This window comes from Nanorana parkeri, unplaced genomic scaffold, assembly GCF_000935625.1.
Source record: "Nanorana parkeri isolate BGI_ZX_2015 unplaced genomic scaffold, ASM93562v1 scaffold1566, whole genome shotgun sequence".
NCBI lineage: Eukaryota > Metazoa > Chordata > Amphibia > Anura > Dicroglossidae > Nanorana > Nanorana parkeri.
This window is the reverse complement of record NW_017307834.1, coordinates 196908-211871: the sequence shown is the minus strand read 5'-3', so window position 1 is coordinate 211871 and position 14964 is coordinate 196908. Positions and strand designations below refer to the sequence as shown.

The 14964-nt window shown below is 47.1% G+C and overlaps 1 protein-coding gene across 1 annotated transcript in view; it reads left to right on the top strand.

Annotated features, from left to right (window-relative positions):
* Positions 1-2036: 2036 nt before the first annotated feature.
* The window catches only part of STRBP (spermatid perinuclear RNA binding protein), an 81150-nt gene continuing 68222 nt past the window's right edge, over positions 2037-14964 (top strand). Inside the window, exons 1-2 of the mRNA XM_018570649.1 lie at positions 2037-2203; positions 11606-11829. Coding sequence (XP_018426151.1) covers positions 2201-2203; positions 11606-11829 — 227 coding nt within the window. The 5' untranslated portion in view covers positions 2037-2200. The remainder of the gene's footprint in view (positions 2204-11605; positions 11830-14964) is intronic.

The following is a 14964-nucleotide window of genomic DNA, read 5'->3' as shown; positions in this document are numbered from 1 at the left end:
CGAAGTTAATAATCGGCTAACTAATCAATTATGAAACTAATCGTTCGCTGCAGCTCTGCAATGCACATCAAAGAATATTAGTTTACACAGTGGCGTCACAAGGGCTGTGCGAGGGGTGCGACCCGCACCCGGGTGACAACATTGGAGGGGTGACACCAAAATGACTGACAATCATTTTGGAGTTTACACAGCCTGTTGCAATGCACTGTTTGCAAAATACAGCAAGGTGAGCCAGGAGAGACAGCCTAGAGAGACAGCCAGGAGAGACAGCCTAGAGAGAGAGGAGAGACAGCCAGGAGAGAAAACGAGAGACAGCGAGGAGCGAAAACGAGGAGTGACAGCCAGGGGAGAGAGAGGAGTGACAGCCAGGAGGGAGGAGAGACAGCCAGGAGAGGGAGGAGAGACAGCCAGGGGAGAGAGGAGACAGCCAGGAGAGAGAGGAGGGAGGAGAGACAGCCAGGAGAGGGAGGAGAGACAGCCAGGAGAGGGAGGAGAGACAGCCAGGGGAGAGAGGAGAGACAGCCAGGGGAGAGACAGCCAGGAGAGAGAGGAGGGAGGAGAGACAGCCAGGGGAGAGAGGAGAGACAGCCAGGAGAGAGAGGAGGGAGGAGAGAGAGGAGAGACAGCCAGGAGAGAGAGGAGAGACAGCCTAGAGAGAGAGGCGAGACAGCCAGTAGAGACAGCGAGGAGAGACAGCCAGGAGAGAGAGAGCGAGGAGAGACAGCCAGGAGAGAGGGAGAGGGAGGAGAGACAGCCAGGAGAGAGAGCGAGGAATGACAGCCAGGAGAGAGAGGGGAGAGACAGCCAGAGAGAGAGCGATGAATGACAGCCAGGAGGATGAGGAAGGAGAGGCAGCCAGAGAGAGGAGAGACAGCCAGGAGAGAGAGCGAGGAATGACAGCCAGGAGAGAGAGGAGAGACAGCCAGGAGAGAGAGCGAGGAATGACAGCCAGGAGAGAGAGCGAGGAATGACAGCCAGGAGAGAGAGCGAGGAATGACAGCCAGGAGAGAGAGAGAGGAGAGACAGCCAGGAGAGAGAGCGAGGGAGGTTTATTTTCGTTGGTAGATCTCATGTAGCTCGCCATTTGAAAAGTAGATCTTAACACAAAAAATTGTGGGCGCCCCTGACTTAGAAGTATGTGTGTGTAGATTGTCATTACTAAACATTTCTAATGGTGCCTCTGTCATTATGGGATATGGGTAAGGGTTAGTAGCTGTGTGTGATCTTCCGGTTATCTAATATCTTTGATCTAAATGGGGAAGCTCGGACATAATTAAATGCACTTGGCGGTCAAATGCTGCCCTTGTCTTCTTGTGCGTTAGGGACTGGAAATACATTGCCAGACTTGTATGTCGGTGTGTTGTCGTAATTTTTTTTTTTTTACCGTACCATCATCCTTTGTTGCCCTACACGGGAAGATGCAAGACACTTGATGAATATGTCCATGGGTTGCAGATCTGTTACTCATCACCAGTGTGTGTGTGTGTGTGTGTGTGTGTGTATATACATTCCTAATGGGCATAACTTGTATCTCTGCCAGTGATTCGGAGACATAAAATATTGGTTCTCTTCTTACAGCAAACAACACAAGGACCTTGTATGGAGGCATTGTCTATGGCATTATCTGTTTTCTTTCTTCTAGCTCTCTTAGAAGTGATAAAACATCAACTAGATGTGGAGTGAATTTCATTTAAGTAATTGGTCATTCGTGGAACAGTTTTCAGCTCTCATTAACTTTAACCACGTCACTACCAGAGGTCTTTGAAGCTTGGATTCCCAGACTGAATTTAGCAGTTTCAGTATACGTTGGCTTACATCCTGGAGATGCTCTGGCCGGCATCCTACTCGGCTCCTGGTATGAGAAAAGTCTTACAATAATAAAAAAGTTTGGCTTTTTTAAAAAAATCAAAAATTGCAGCAAAAGTGAAATAAAGCGTTCGTGGAATGCTACGTTATGTAACGCACAATAACAATGTACTTCTGAATAAGATTTTGGCATCATTTTGTTGAATATTTGCTTATTTGCTGTCTCCGCAGGGTTAAATGCGATGCTGTCGACTTGTTAAACTGGCTGAATGAACATCTGATGCTTGTGAGGACCTGGAAACGTATGTGGAGGCCGCACTGCGCACAAGCTTTCCTGTGGATACCGACACAGAGGAGGGAATTGGACAGGCAACACTGAAACCCATTCATAAGCATGGTACATGACCACTTTGTTTTCTAGTGTAGACAGAAGGATCTTTCAAAAATAACACGGCACTGTTACTTCATACAAGGTGACGCTGTTACTTCATACAAGGTGACGCTGTTACTTCATACAAGGTGACGCTGTTACTTTATACAAGGTGACGCTGTTACTTCATACAAGGTGACGCTGTTACTTCATACAAGGTGACGCTGTTACTTCATACGAGGTGACGCTGTTACTACATACGAGGTGACGCTGTTACTTTATACGAGGTGACGCTGTTACTTTATACGAGGTGACGCTGTTACTTTATACAAGGTGACGCTGTTACATCATACGAGGTGACGCTGTTACTACATACGAGGTGACACTGTTACTTCATACGAGGTGACGCTGTTACTTCATACGAGGTGACGCTGTTACTACATACGAGGTGACACTGTTACTTCATACAAGGTGACGCTGTTACTTCATACGAGGTGACGCTGTTACTACATACGAGGTGACACTGTTACTTCATACGAGGTGACGCTGTTACTTCATACGAGGTGACGCTGTTACTACATACGAGGTGACACTGTTACTTCATACGAGGTGACGCTGTTACTTCATACGAGGTGACACTGTTACTTCATACAAGGTGACGCTGTTACTTCATACGAGGTGACGCTGTTACTACATACGAGGTGACACTGTTACTTTATACGAGGTGACGCTGTTACTACATACGAGGTGACGCTGTTACTACATACGAGGTGACACTGTTACTTCATACAAGGTGACGCTGTTACTTCATACGAGGTGACACTGTTACTACATACGAGGTGACGCTGTTACATCATACGAGGTGACGCTGTTACTACATACGAGGTGACACTGTTACTTCATACAAGGTGACGCTGTTACTTCATACGAGGTGACGCTGTTACTTCATACAAGGTGACGCTGTTACTACATACGAGGTGACGCTGTTACTTCATACGAGGTGACGCTGTTACTTCATACGAGGTGACGCTGTTACTTCATACGAGGTGACACTGTCCTGTGTGCTTCAGGAACTTCATTTGCTGCAGACAATTGGAGCTTTCACAGAACACTAATAGATACTGCTAATGCGTATACAACCTTGGGGAAATAAGGGAATACTTGTCTTGCCATCAAGATTCAGTTGATTGTGTTACAATGGGGAGAAGTTGGCCCTGTAGTTCTACTTAAACATGTAATAAAGCTCACGGTGCCGGCCTGTTGGGTCTATGTGCCCACCAAAGCCTGACAGGGAGTCCAGAATACTGAGAAGCTCTGTTATGCCTGATCCACCACGTTCTGTTGATTGGTGATGGACCAGCAGTGAGGAGCAGAAGATAGGGAGGGGGTTATTGTCTGAGCTTTGGTGTATATAATAATCCGGCCACTCGGTGTATATAATAATCCGGCCACTCAGTGTATAAAAGGCACACAATGGGTTGGACTTGCGTCTTTTTTCAACCTCAAATACTAGGCAACTATGTAAATTCGTCCCACCAGCTATAGGTGCTACATAAATTCATCTTAGAACCGACTCTCCCGGACACCCAACGTATGTCCAAGGCAAGCGATATCACCTCCTGATTATATTATTTTATGTATGGAGCCGAGCGCCGCAGGGTGGAGTATTCTGAGGCCGAACTGCATGAATTATTGAATAGAGCTAAAGGAGATTTTAAGATGAGCGTTCTCTGATCAGCCCCTCGCCAGTAAGCAGTTCTGAAACTCAAGGTGACTTTTACAAATGGATACCGCAGGCCGCCTGCGCAGAGATGGGTTTCAGAATTCTGTGTTGTTCTTGTCATGACCTTCATTGTTCATCATGCGACTCAGCAAGTCTCTATCCTTCGCATAGTCTGTGTGCGCTCGTACAGCAAGGCTGGTACCCTACCGATGTTATTGTTGCCGTAGTAAGCCAACTTCAAGGCCTGCAGTTGATGGCTTTTTGAACATTTAGACATTTAGATGTTCTCTGAATATAAATATCATTATCACAGCCAAAATAAACGTCATCCAGTCGGGGTTTAGATCTACTTTTAAAATTTTATTTGGGGGGGAAAAAAGGGGATAGATATTCACCCTTTAATGTGGAAGGTAAAACGAACCTTAACCACGCGCTGACCGCGGTGTTACACCCCCTTCCTGTCCCGGCCGTTCTTCTGTGTTCAGCGCTGCGGTACTTTGACATTTATTCCGTCATGCAACGCTGTACTGACATGAATTTGGGTTATTTTTGGTTTTTTTTTTTAATATATAAACAAAAAAGTGCCCTAAATTTTGAAGAAAAAAACCTGTTTCTTTATGAAATGTTAGGAAACATTTATTATCCACCCAATTAGCTAATGCTGTGGAGTTGTGCAGCACAGTGATTTAGGGGTTAGCATTTCTGTTCTGCAGCACTGGGGGTCCCCGGTTTGCATGTTCTCCCGGTGCTTGCGTAGGTTTCCTCCCACACTGCAAAGACATGCTGGAAGGTTAATTGGCTCCTTTTCTAAATCGGCCCCTCTATGCATGCATGTCCTTGAGGGCAGGGACTGATGTGAATGTGCAGTATGTAACGCACTGCATACATTGTTGACGCTATATGAATAACCCTAATAAACAAAACTAGGGATGCACCGATATATCGGCCGCCGAACCCCCTTCGCTCCAGCACAATGGGCGAAGGGGGTTCTTTACAGTAAGAGCGGTTAAGGTCTGGAACTCTCTGCCATCGGCAGTGATTTCAGCCAAGAGTGTAGATTTGTTCAAGAAACGTTTGGACAATTTCCTGAGGGACCGTAATATCCAGGGATACCAGTACCCCTAAGCATGAGATGATGCGTGGACCTATATGGGTTGGACTTGATGGACGTATGTCTTTATTCAACCCCAAATACTATGTAATTATATATCGGCCGAAAATGGCACTTTGGGCTAAATGCTGAAAATGCAATTTTCCTGCCGATACATCGGGGCATCCCTGCTTTCTTTCCGCTGCTCTGTGTCCCAGCGGGGAGGAGAGAAACTCTGACAGCCTGTCGAGCGCTCCGGGAGGAAAGCGCTGTGAGCGGCCAGTGTGTCTCCTCCTTGCATCGCTCAGCCTCCTGTCACAGTCCGGCAGAGCGGTGTGGGGGCGGAGACAGCCCGCGACGGTCACAGGAGGCTGAGCTCTCCTCCCGCTCCGCTCGCTCAGCCTCCTGTGACAGCGTGTCAGAGAGGAGAGCGGGAACAAGCAGTCAGGGATCAGTGATCGCTGAATGTTTTTAGATAATTGAGGACATGGTATGTTTACTATATCCTCAATTATGAATGAATGGGAAGTAATCTACATCACATCTACATCACTTCCTGTTCATTCATGATTGTAGTTATAGTAAACACACTCTGTCCTCATGTTATGAATGAACAGGAACACTCAGTATAGAGGATTCCTGATCATTGATAACAGGGGATACAGAAAAAGAGATTGAGGGCTCTGTGTCTAGGAGGACTTTGTGTCCTCAATCTTTTTTTTCTATTTTAAAAGGGAAATATCAGGGGATCTGTTTAGACCCCTAATATTTCCCCGAAGCCCCTAAAAGTAAAGTAAAAAATAAAAATTATTTAATTTAAAAAAAAATATTTAAAAAAATTAAAAGTTTATAAAAAATAAATAAAATATTAAAATGAAAAACATTTTCGGTTTCGGCCGGACATTTTTTTTTAAATTTTTTAGTTTCGTTTTGGTTTTGAAATTTCCATTTCGGTGCACCCCGAAAATAAACAAAACCTGAGTCCATACGGAAGGAGTGGAGTTAGCCGTATGTATCCAAATATCCGTTATTAATAAATTCCTCGGAGGCACGCCGAGTGGCCCCCAGTCAATACACAAAGACGTTTAGGCAAAGTGAGTTGCCTCAATAACGGGGGATGGCATCATCCTGACAATCAAAAGTTAGAATGCTGGGAGATGAGTAGAAACTGATGAGTAACGGGCCAAATCCATTTTATCATTAATTATTAATTCAAGTAAAGGCTCATTGAACATTCCGCGAGTTAGTCACCCACGATGACTCCAATCCCTCCTCAAGCAGTCTGTCAGCTTTTCAATAGCGGTTGCTTGAGCGAATTACATTTTGGTTTAATATCTAAATTAACAAAAACAAATTGCTATGGCGCTTAAGTCTCCCGGCAGCCCTGTGCATGCCCCCAGCCTGTGAGAATACCCGTCTTTTGTATTAAAGGAGTTGTAAAGTCCAGGCACATCCTCTCCTGGTATAACATCGGCACTCTCATAGGAATACATACTGGAGATGTCTCTGATAATGCAATCAACGCTTAACAGAATCCCTTTTATGTAGTAACTGCGGCGGCAGTCACTCCGTCACTTTTACCAACTTCCTGTATTCCCAGTGTGCTTTGCGTCTCTTCCCCTGCTGCTTGATGTGATGCAATCTACATCTGTAAAGACTACATATCCCATCATATAGGGATGCACCGATACCTGTGTTTCAGTACTCGCCGATAGCGGTACTTCCGCTAGCAGGGAGCCGGCTCCCTGCATAATCAAGAAGCCGGGCGGTGTGGCATTACCCGCCGTCCGGCTTCTTGATTGCCTGGGAATCCAGCTCTACGCTGTTTGGCCGGCTCAGTGCTTATTGGTCAGGAAGCTGGCTTCCCAGCCAAACAGCATGGAGTCGGCTTCCCGGCCCATCAGGAAGCAAGGCGGCATGTCATTACCCGCCGTCCGGATTCTTGATTGCCCGGGAAGCCCGTTCCAGCTGGTTGGCTGGGAAGCCGGCTTCCTGGCCAATTAGAAAGTCGAGAGGCGGGTCATTGCCCGTCTTCCTGATGGGCCGGGAAGCCAGCTCAATGCTATTTGGCCGCCTCCATGCTGACTTGCTGGCAAGCCGGCTTCCCGGCCAACAGGATGGAGCCGGCCAAACAGCATCGAGCCATTACCCACCAGCCAGCTTCCTGATTGGCCAGGAAGCTGCCTCCATGTTCCCTTGCGGCACAAGAAATCTCCCTCTGACCGGATGCTCCGGTGTCGGGGAAGGTATCGGAGCATTTGGACGAGTAAGAGTACTAAATACGAATACCAGTATCGGTGCATCCCTACCATCATGCATTGCTTCCAGTAAGCAATGATAAAGTTACATTGTTCAGATGTTGAGTTGTAGTTTAGAAGGCCGGCTCTGTGAAAGGAAATGCATAGTCACAGGGCTGAGCAAAATGGTGTCAGTGCATGGAGGAAGTGCATACAGTGCATGGAGGAAGTGCATACTATGGGCATCTTCAATAAGTAAGTTTACACATTTCTAGAGGGATCTGGTTATTAGGAGTGAGATGGAACTGATGGAAATGCAATATAGAAATGCATTTTCTTTAGTCTTCCACCATAGATACCCGGAAAAAGGTTGTCTTTTCTTAGCTAGACTTCAGGATAGTAACAGTAAAACGTAGAATGGAAACAATATTGTTCCATAGAAAATGATATGGGCAAAAGAGAACAACATACAATGAGTCTATAGATGTGATTACCATATCACTAAGTTGCAGTGACTGAAGCCAGAGCCATGAGGAGTAGATCTGCACTTCCAGACAATGTAGCCGTATATAACTTGTGTGAGAGTTGCGTGGAGATAATTAAAGTGATTCTCATTGTTGGGAAATGGAACCCATAGACAAGCTGAGAGTCCCAAAGCTACCAAGGGAGTAATGTGGTTCAGCCCACTGAAGACTGAATAGCAAAACAGTTTATGAAGCTCAGGCGGGTCAAGTTCTAATCATGTCCTCAATTATCTACAAACACTCAGCGATCACTGACTGCTTGTACCCGCTCTCCATCCTGACACGCTGTCACAGGAGGCTGAGCGAACGGTGCGGGGAGGAGAGCTCAGCCTCCTGTGACAGCGCGGCCTGTCTCCGCCCCGCACCGCTCTGCCGGACTGTAACAGGCGGCTGAGCGCTGTGGGAGGAGAGACGCCGGCCGCTCACAGCGCTCTCCTCCCGCAGCGCTCGGCCGGCTGTCACTTTCTCTCCCCCCCCGCTGGGACACAGAGCAGCGCCCAGCCGGGAGGAAAGAAATCAGGGATGCGCCGACGTATCGCCACATAAATGGCATTTAGCCAAAAGTGCAATTTTCGGCGGATATGTTTCGTGTTTGTACGTATGTATGTGTACACACACACACACACTGTATACATTTACAATATTTAGTTTGGAATTATTTTTAATACTGTAACTGTATCAAACAATTTGCAGTTTTCATCAGAGGCACACTGCTATCTGACGATTTTCTCAATGAACTCTTCAGCTTGTTGAACACATAATCGGGAGCCGCTCTGGTCCATTATAGGATTTAAAGTAGATTGAAAACTCAATTCCTTCAATATTTTCAAGTGATATTCAATGGACATTATTGCCCTTCTCTGATCTTTCTAAGGCCTCAGCTATTGAATTTCAGTCGCACAAATAACTTGTTGAGAATGCCGTCTGGGTCTATTGCCGTCCTATTCTCTTGCATCAGATTATCTGCAGCCTGTAATAGGTTCACCATGCGGAGACTTCCTGTAGTGTCGTCTCTTTATCCGCTTCCACATAAAGCCTCGGCATCATTTTGTTCTGCAGAGAGGAAACATCGCTTTGTAAAGAACTTCTCGGATGTCTTCGGAGGGGACCCCCTGGATGTGATTTATTTTCTTCTTTACATCGCTTGCTTTACAGCACAAGCTGGAAAAAAAGGAATATTTCAATAGCTGACCTGGTTTTGTGGAATGGTAATACCAATACCTACTGCTCAAAGCGAGAAGATGAGAATACAAATACCCGGACTACTTCTCCGAATGACGTCGTCAAATAAAGAAACTCTTATTGTATATAAGAAATGTAATAATTAGAGATGCACCGATATATTGGCCGCCGAAAATGGCACTTTTGGCTAAATGCTGAAAGTTCAATTTTCCTGCCAATACATCGGCGCATCCCTGCTTTCTTTCCTCCCCGCTGGGCGCTGCTCTGTGTCCCAGCGGGGAAGAGAGAAACTGCGACGACCGAGCGCTGCGGGAGGAGAGCGCTGTGAGCGGGCGGCGTCTCTCCTCCCACACCGCTCAGCCTATCACAGTCCGCCAGAGCGGTGTGGGGGCGGAGACAGCGCTGTAACAGGAGGCTGAGCTCTCCTCGCCGAACCGCTCGGTCAGCCTCCTGTGACAGCGTGTCAGGAAGGAGAGCGGGTACAAGCAGTCGGTGATCAGTGATCGCTGAGTGTTTGTACTTAATTGAGGACAGAGTATGGTTACTATATCCTCAATTATGAATGAATGGGAAGTGATCTACATCACTTCCTGTTCATTCATAGTTGTAGTTATAGTAAACATACCATGTCCTCATGTTATGAATGATCAGGAACACTCAGTATAGAGGATTCCTGTTCATTGATAACAGGGGATACAGAAAAAGAGATTGAGGGCTCTGCGTGTGTCTCTGAGGGCTCTGCGTGTGTCTCTGAGGGCTCTGCGTGTGTCTCTGAGGGCTCTGCGTGTGTCTCTGAGGGCTCTGCGTGTGTCTCTGAGGGACTCTGTGTCCTCAATCTCTTTTTCTTTAGAATGGAAATATCAGGGGTCTGTTTAGACCCCCAATATTTCCCCGAAGCATCTGAAAGTAAAGTAAAAAATAACAATATTTAATAAATAATGAATTGGATCCTTCAATCATCTCTGAATTGGTGCCGACACTGTCCTTCCTTCTGGAGGGGGGGCTATGTCTGTTCCCCATGGTCCCTGTGTGTGTTGTAAAGTAGCCACCGCTCCAAGCTCCCCCCCGGAATGGACTATAGTCTCAATACAAATTAGTAAACTAGAGATTGTAGTCCATCACAAGAGCGAATGTAGAGCGGTGGCTACTTTACAACACACATAGGGACCATTAGGAACCAAGTAGACACCCCCTAGAAGGAAGGACAGTGTCGGCACCAATGTGTGCTGTAAAGTAGCCCCCGCTCCAAGTTCGCTCCTGTGATGATCGACAATGTTAGATTTAGTGTACTAATTTGTATTGAGATTGCAGTCCATCCCGGGGGCGGAGCTTGGAGCGGTGACTACTTTACAACACACACAGGGACCATGGGGAACAAAAGTAGCCACCGCTCCAGAAGGAAGGACAGTGTCGGCACCAATTCAGAGATGATTGGAGGATCTACAGCCGAGTGATACACAAATAAGATACATTGTTGTTAATAGTTCAGGGACATGAAATGTATTTTTAAGATTTAACTCCGGAGTTTAAAAGTTTCAATGAGGTTCAGTTCTTGGATGACTGCAAGCAGGAAGTGGAAGAGTAACAGATCCATTGGCAGGATCCTAACAAGGGGGGGCATCAGAAAAAGTAATAAACTGCATAATTTACAGCGATGGGTATTTATCAAAATCTGGAGCAGCTGTGCACAGCAACCAATCAGCTTCTCTCTTTCATTTTCAAATCTTAACTGTACAGACTGAAGAGAGAAGCTGATTGGTTGCCTTATGCAACTGCTGTAGGTTCTTCTGCTCCAGTTTTGATAAATTCCCCCCCCCCCGGTTTATCTTTGTTTTTTTTCCCCATAGTTTCCTTTAAATCTTTAGTGTAATAAATTATTGAACGTGTTTTGTTACACAATACCCAAAGTCCCCCCCATCCCCCCCGCCCAATTCTAATATCATATGCAGTAAATAGACAGACTGCTTATTCCCTTGGGGGGTGAAAACAAGCTACTTCGGCTGTCAGAGATGTTTTTTTCTCACACATGAAGGTTTTTCTTTCACAAAGTAGCACATTGAGAAGTTATTACCTGTTGGAAAATCTCTTTATGAGCATGCTAATCCTTCTCGATCAAACTGCACATTATTCATCGCTGTCAGCATCCGGTGAGTGGCGCGGTGGGGTCCCGGCGCTTGAACGCTCAATTTAAAAACTCAGCTTCTCTTAACAGATGCTATAAATACAAAATATATAAATACAAGAAAAGTGTGATTTGTTTTACCTGTAAGACCCTTCCGATCAGCAGGGGGGTCCGTGCACAGATCCCATGCTGATCGGAGCAGTAAAAATACAGGTCACTCTGTCATGTACCTGGCTGGAGACCGAGTTGAGCGGGGGAAGGATACACTTGCAAACCTTGTCCGACTCTCCTGAGGCTGGGTTCACACCTAGGCACATCGAATATGCGCGTTTGTACCGCGATTCGCGGTAAAAACAACGCACGACAAATGCGCGTTTCCGAGGGCTACCTGGCTGTATCCCAATGGATACGCGCGGCAAATACGCCCCAAAGAAGCTCCTAGGCAAATTCAGAGGTCATCGCATGTACACTGACCCATGACCAAATGTTACTGATTGGTCCATGGTTGTTTTGGTTTCAGCTTCTTGTCTTGTTGTCTTCTTTTGTTACAGAGATCCATCCGGTCGTTTGCGAACGATGACCGCCATGTCATGGCAAAACACTCCACTATATACCCATCTCCAGAGGAGCTGGAAGCTGTCCAGAATATGGTATCTACAGTGGAATGTGCACTAAAGCAGGTCTCTGATTGGATGGACGAACACAGTAAAAGTGAGACCGTGGAGAATGACCAACCAGAAAAGGAAGAAGACCACGAAGAAGAAGACGCATCCAAGTAAGATTTATGACTGACGGGGGGTTTAATTCATGATATTTCATCTCTAAATATTTATTATTGCATGAAGAGTTTTGTTTAATATTATTGTCTATATCACCGGTCGCCAACCGGTGGTCCACGAGATAATTTTGGTGGTCCCCGGGGGCCCCTCTGATGCCGTGCAGGCTGGGCCGTCATTGAAGCTGCACGGAGGCTCCGGGGCTGCCTCTCACCGACTCAAGCAGCGGCTGTCACAAGGAATGCGCGGCTCTCAGTACAGTGCGGGCTCTGCAGGAGGCGGGGCATCTTGTCACTCCCCGGACTGAGCAGGCTGCGGGACATAGAAAAAGTGGGGAGAAGCCAGGTAATAGTGGCTCAGTGTTGGGGAAGGGGGGGGGGCACAGGGGTGGTTTGGGGCAGTGCTGAAGCTAGGGGCGGCATGTGCCGCGGGCAGGGCCAGTGGCAGATTCGATAGGAGGGGGAAACAACTCATATTATTACTGGGCCGGGGCGGGTAGCACTGCTCCCTCCCTCCACTTCCTCGAAACCAGACTTCCGGTCAGATGGGAGATTTCCTCTGACTAGTAGTGCCGCGAGGGAACAGATCTGGCTTCCTGGCCAATCAGGAAGCCAGGCAGCGGGGAATGACCCGCCTCCCAGCTTCCTTTTTGGCCGGAAAGCCGGCTCAATCCTGGTTGCCTGGGAAGCAGCAGGGAGCTTGCTTCCTCAACAATCAGGAAGCCAGGCGGCAGGTATAAAAAATATAAAAAAAGGAAAATATAAAATAAATAATTAAAAAAAGTTAAAAAAATAAATAAATAAAACTAACCCTGCCACCCCTCCCATCTGGTTGCCATTTTCCATGGGGGGCACATTGAGGAACCTGGCCTTGGGGAAGCCAGGAAAGTAAATCCGGCCCTGCAAATAATATACATTTTTGTTATTAGCTAAGATACTTGTATCTATTTTTAAGGTTTAGCTCCTGACTTCAGTGTCACTTTAAAATGTATATAAAGCGACTGCCTGGTATGACTGATTGGAGCAGGGGGCAGTCCAAGTGAGGCCTGCTACCAAGGATAAGGCTTTGCACATCCCATATGTCCTGATAATTCCGATAAAGTTCTGGCACACCGGTCCATTTTGTCATTGTGGATTTGTGTACTTTGTGCCGGCGTTGTATTCGGGAAGTGGATGTTGATTGGCTGTTCTGCATAGATTTCTGGAATGGGCAACACTGCACGGGACACAGCCCTCCTCGCTGCCGGATCATCCTGCTGTTGTAAAGTAAACAAAAAGGTTTTGGAAAAAGGAAATTGCATTACCCAGACCATATAGAAGAGAACTGTGTAGGTCTGGCGCCATTGATTTTGCTGAGTCCTGCCCAAGAAGGAGCCACACACACCGTACAGTGTAAACAAATTGTGTTGAATAGAAAACACATACAAATTATTTTTTTGCCACAAGATTTTTTTATATTTAAAACATATACTATACATGCTATTTACAAGTAGGACGCATTCGTTGAACCTTTCCCCCTCTCAAGCAGTCAGTCCAGGGTAGGCGTTTGATGTCTCTTAAAGGAGAACTATGAGGGGAGTGATTTTCACTCACCCTCATAGTTCTAGCCGACCTATGACAATGAGACTGTCACAGGTCAGCTCAGTAGATCGGGAGGTGAGCGAACACATACCGGCGTTCGCTCACCTCTCGATCCTGTCCCTGCAGAGAGCCGTGACTGTCACTCACGGCTCCCTGCAGGAATTCCCCCACCTGTCCGATCCTCCAGCGCTGACTGGCGGAACGGACGGGGGAGGGGGCGGGCACAGCTGGCTCTGCCTCTAGATAGGCAGAGCCAGCTGTCAATCACGCAGCTGGGTGGATCTCGACAGTAATGTCGGGATCCATCCCGGCTGCGGCGGACGCTATATACCACAAGCTGTAGCTCCCTATATACTGAGCTTTGGGTGATGGGAGGACGCTAGTTTGTGTCCTCCCGTGACCCTTAGCAGAACTATGGGGAAAAGCCCTAACCCCATAGTTCTCCTTTAAAGAAGACTACAGGACTTTACATTCTTTTGTCTCCTTGCGACAGTAAAAAAATGTCTTCAATACTTGTGCCTGAAATGTTTCCATAACTCGGTTCCTGTGTTATTGGTGTAGAGGTTGGTGTTAATTAGGGATGCACCAATACCGATTTTTCGGTATCGAGTACCGATATTTTTTTTCCCGGTACTCACCGATACCAAGTACCGATACCGGAAGTCCCAGTAAGGAAGCCAGGCGGCATGTAAAGACTCGCCACCTGGCTTCCTGATTCGGAAACCGTCCCCATGCTTCCTCGTCACTAGGTGACGAGAAAGCATGGAGCCAGCTTTCCAGGCCAAACAGGAAGCCGGGCGGCGTGTAATGGCGCGGTGCCCGGCTCCCTGATTGGCCGGGAAGCCGGCTCCCTCCTCAGGTGTTGGGGGAGCATGAAGCCAGCTTCCCGGCCAATCAAAAAGCACACTCCATGTACCCATTGCACTCCTGACCGCTCGTCCATCAAAGTAGCATGGGTGCTCAGTAGTGGACTGATGGCCACCGTCACAATAATGCCGATAGATATGGACACCGGCACTCCGACAATAAGTAGAATACGTCTATTTATTGACGTACATGCAGAAGAGCACAATACACTTCGGGGTCACAAAACTACTTGTTTTGCCTGATGAAGTGGATCCTATGTGACCCCCGAAACGACGCACTTAGTGCATTACACTCTTCTGCCTGTACGGAACGGGGAGGTGGGAATCCCTGCAGGGAGCCGTGAGTGACAGTCACGGCTCTCTGCAGGCACAGGATTGAGAAGTGAGCGAGCGACGGTATGTGTTCTCTCACTTCCCGATCTATTGAGCCGAGGTGTTCTATTGAGCCGAGGTGCTCACTTCCCGATCTATTGACAGTTTCATTGTCACACGTCGACCCGAACTATGAGGAGGAGTGATTTTCACTCACCTCATAGCTCTCCTTTAACTGCCCGCACCTTTGGATCCTCTTATCTAACCTCCTGTTTTTTGTTTGTTTTTTTATCACGTGGTCAAAATCGCCTATTTTTATGACAGTCTTTCGGGTATTCCCTTGCTGACGGCTTTATTTACCGCCAACTCTCGTATG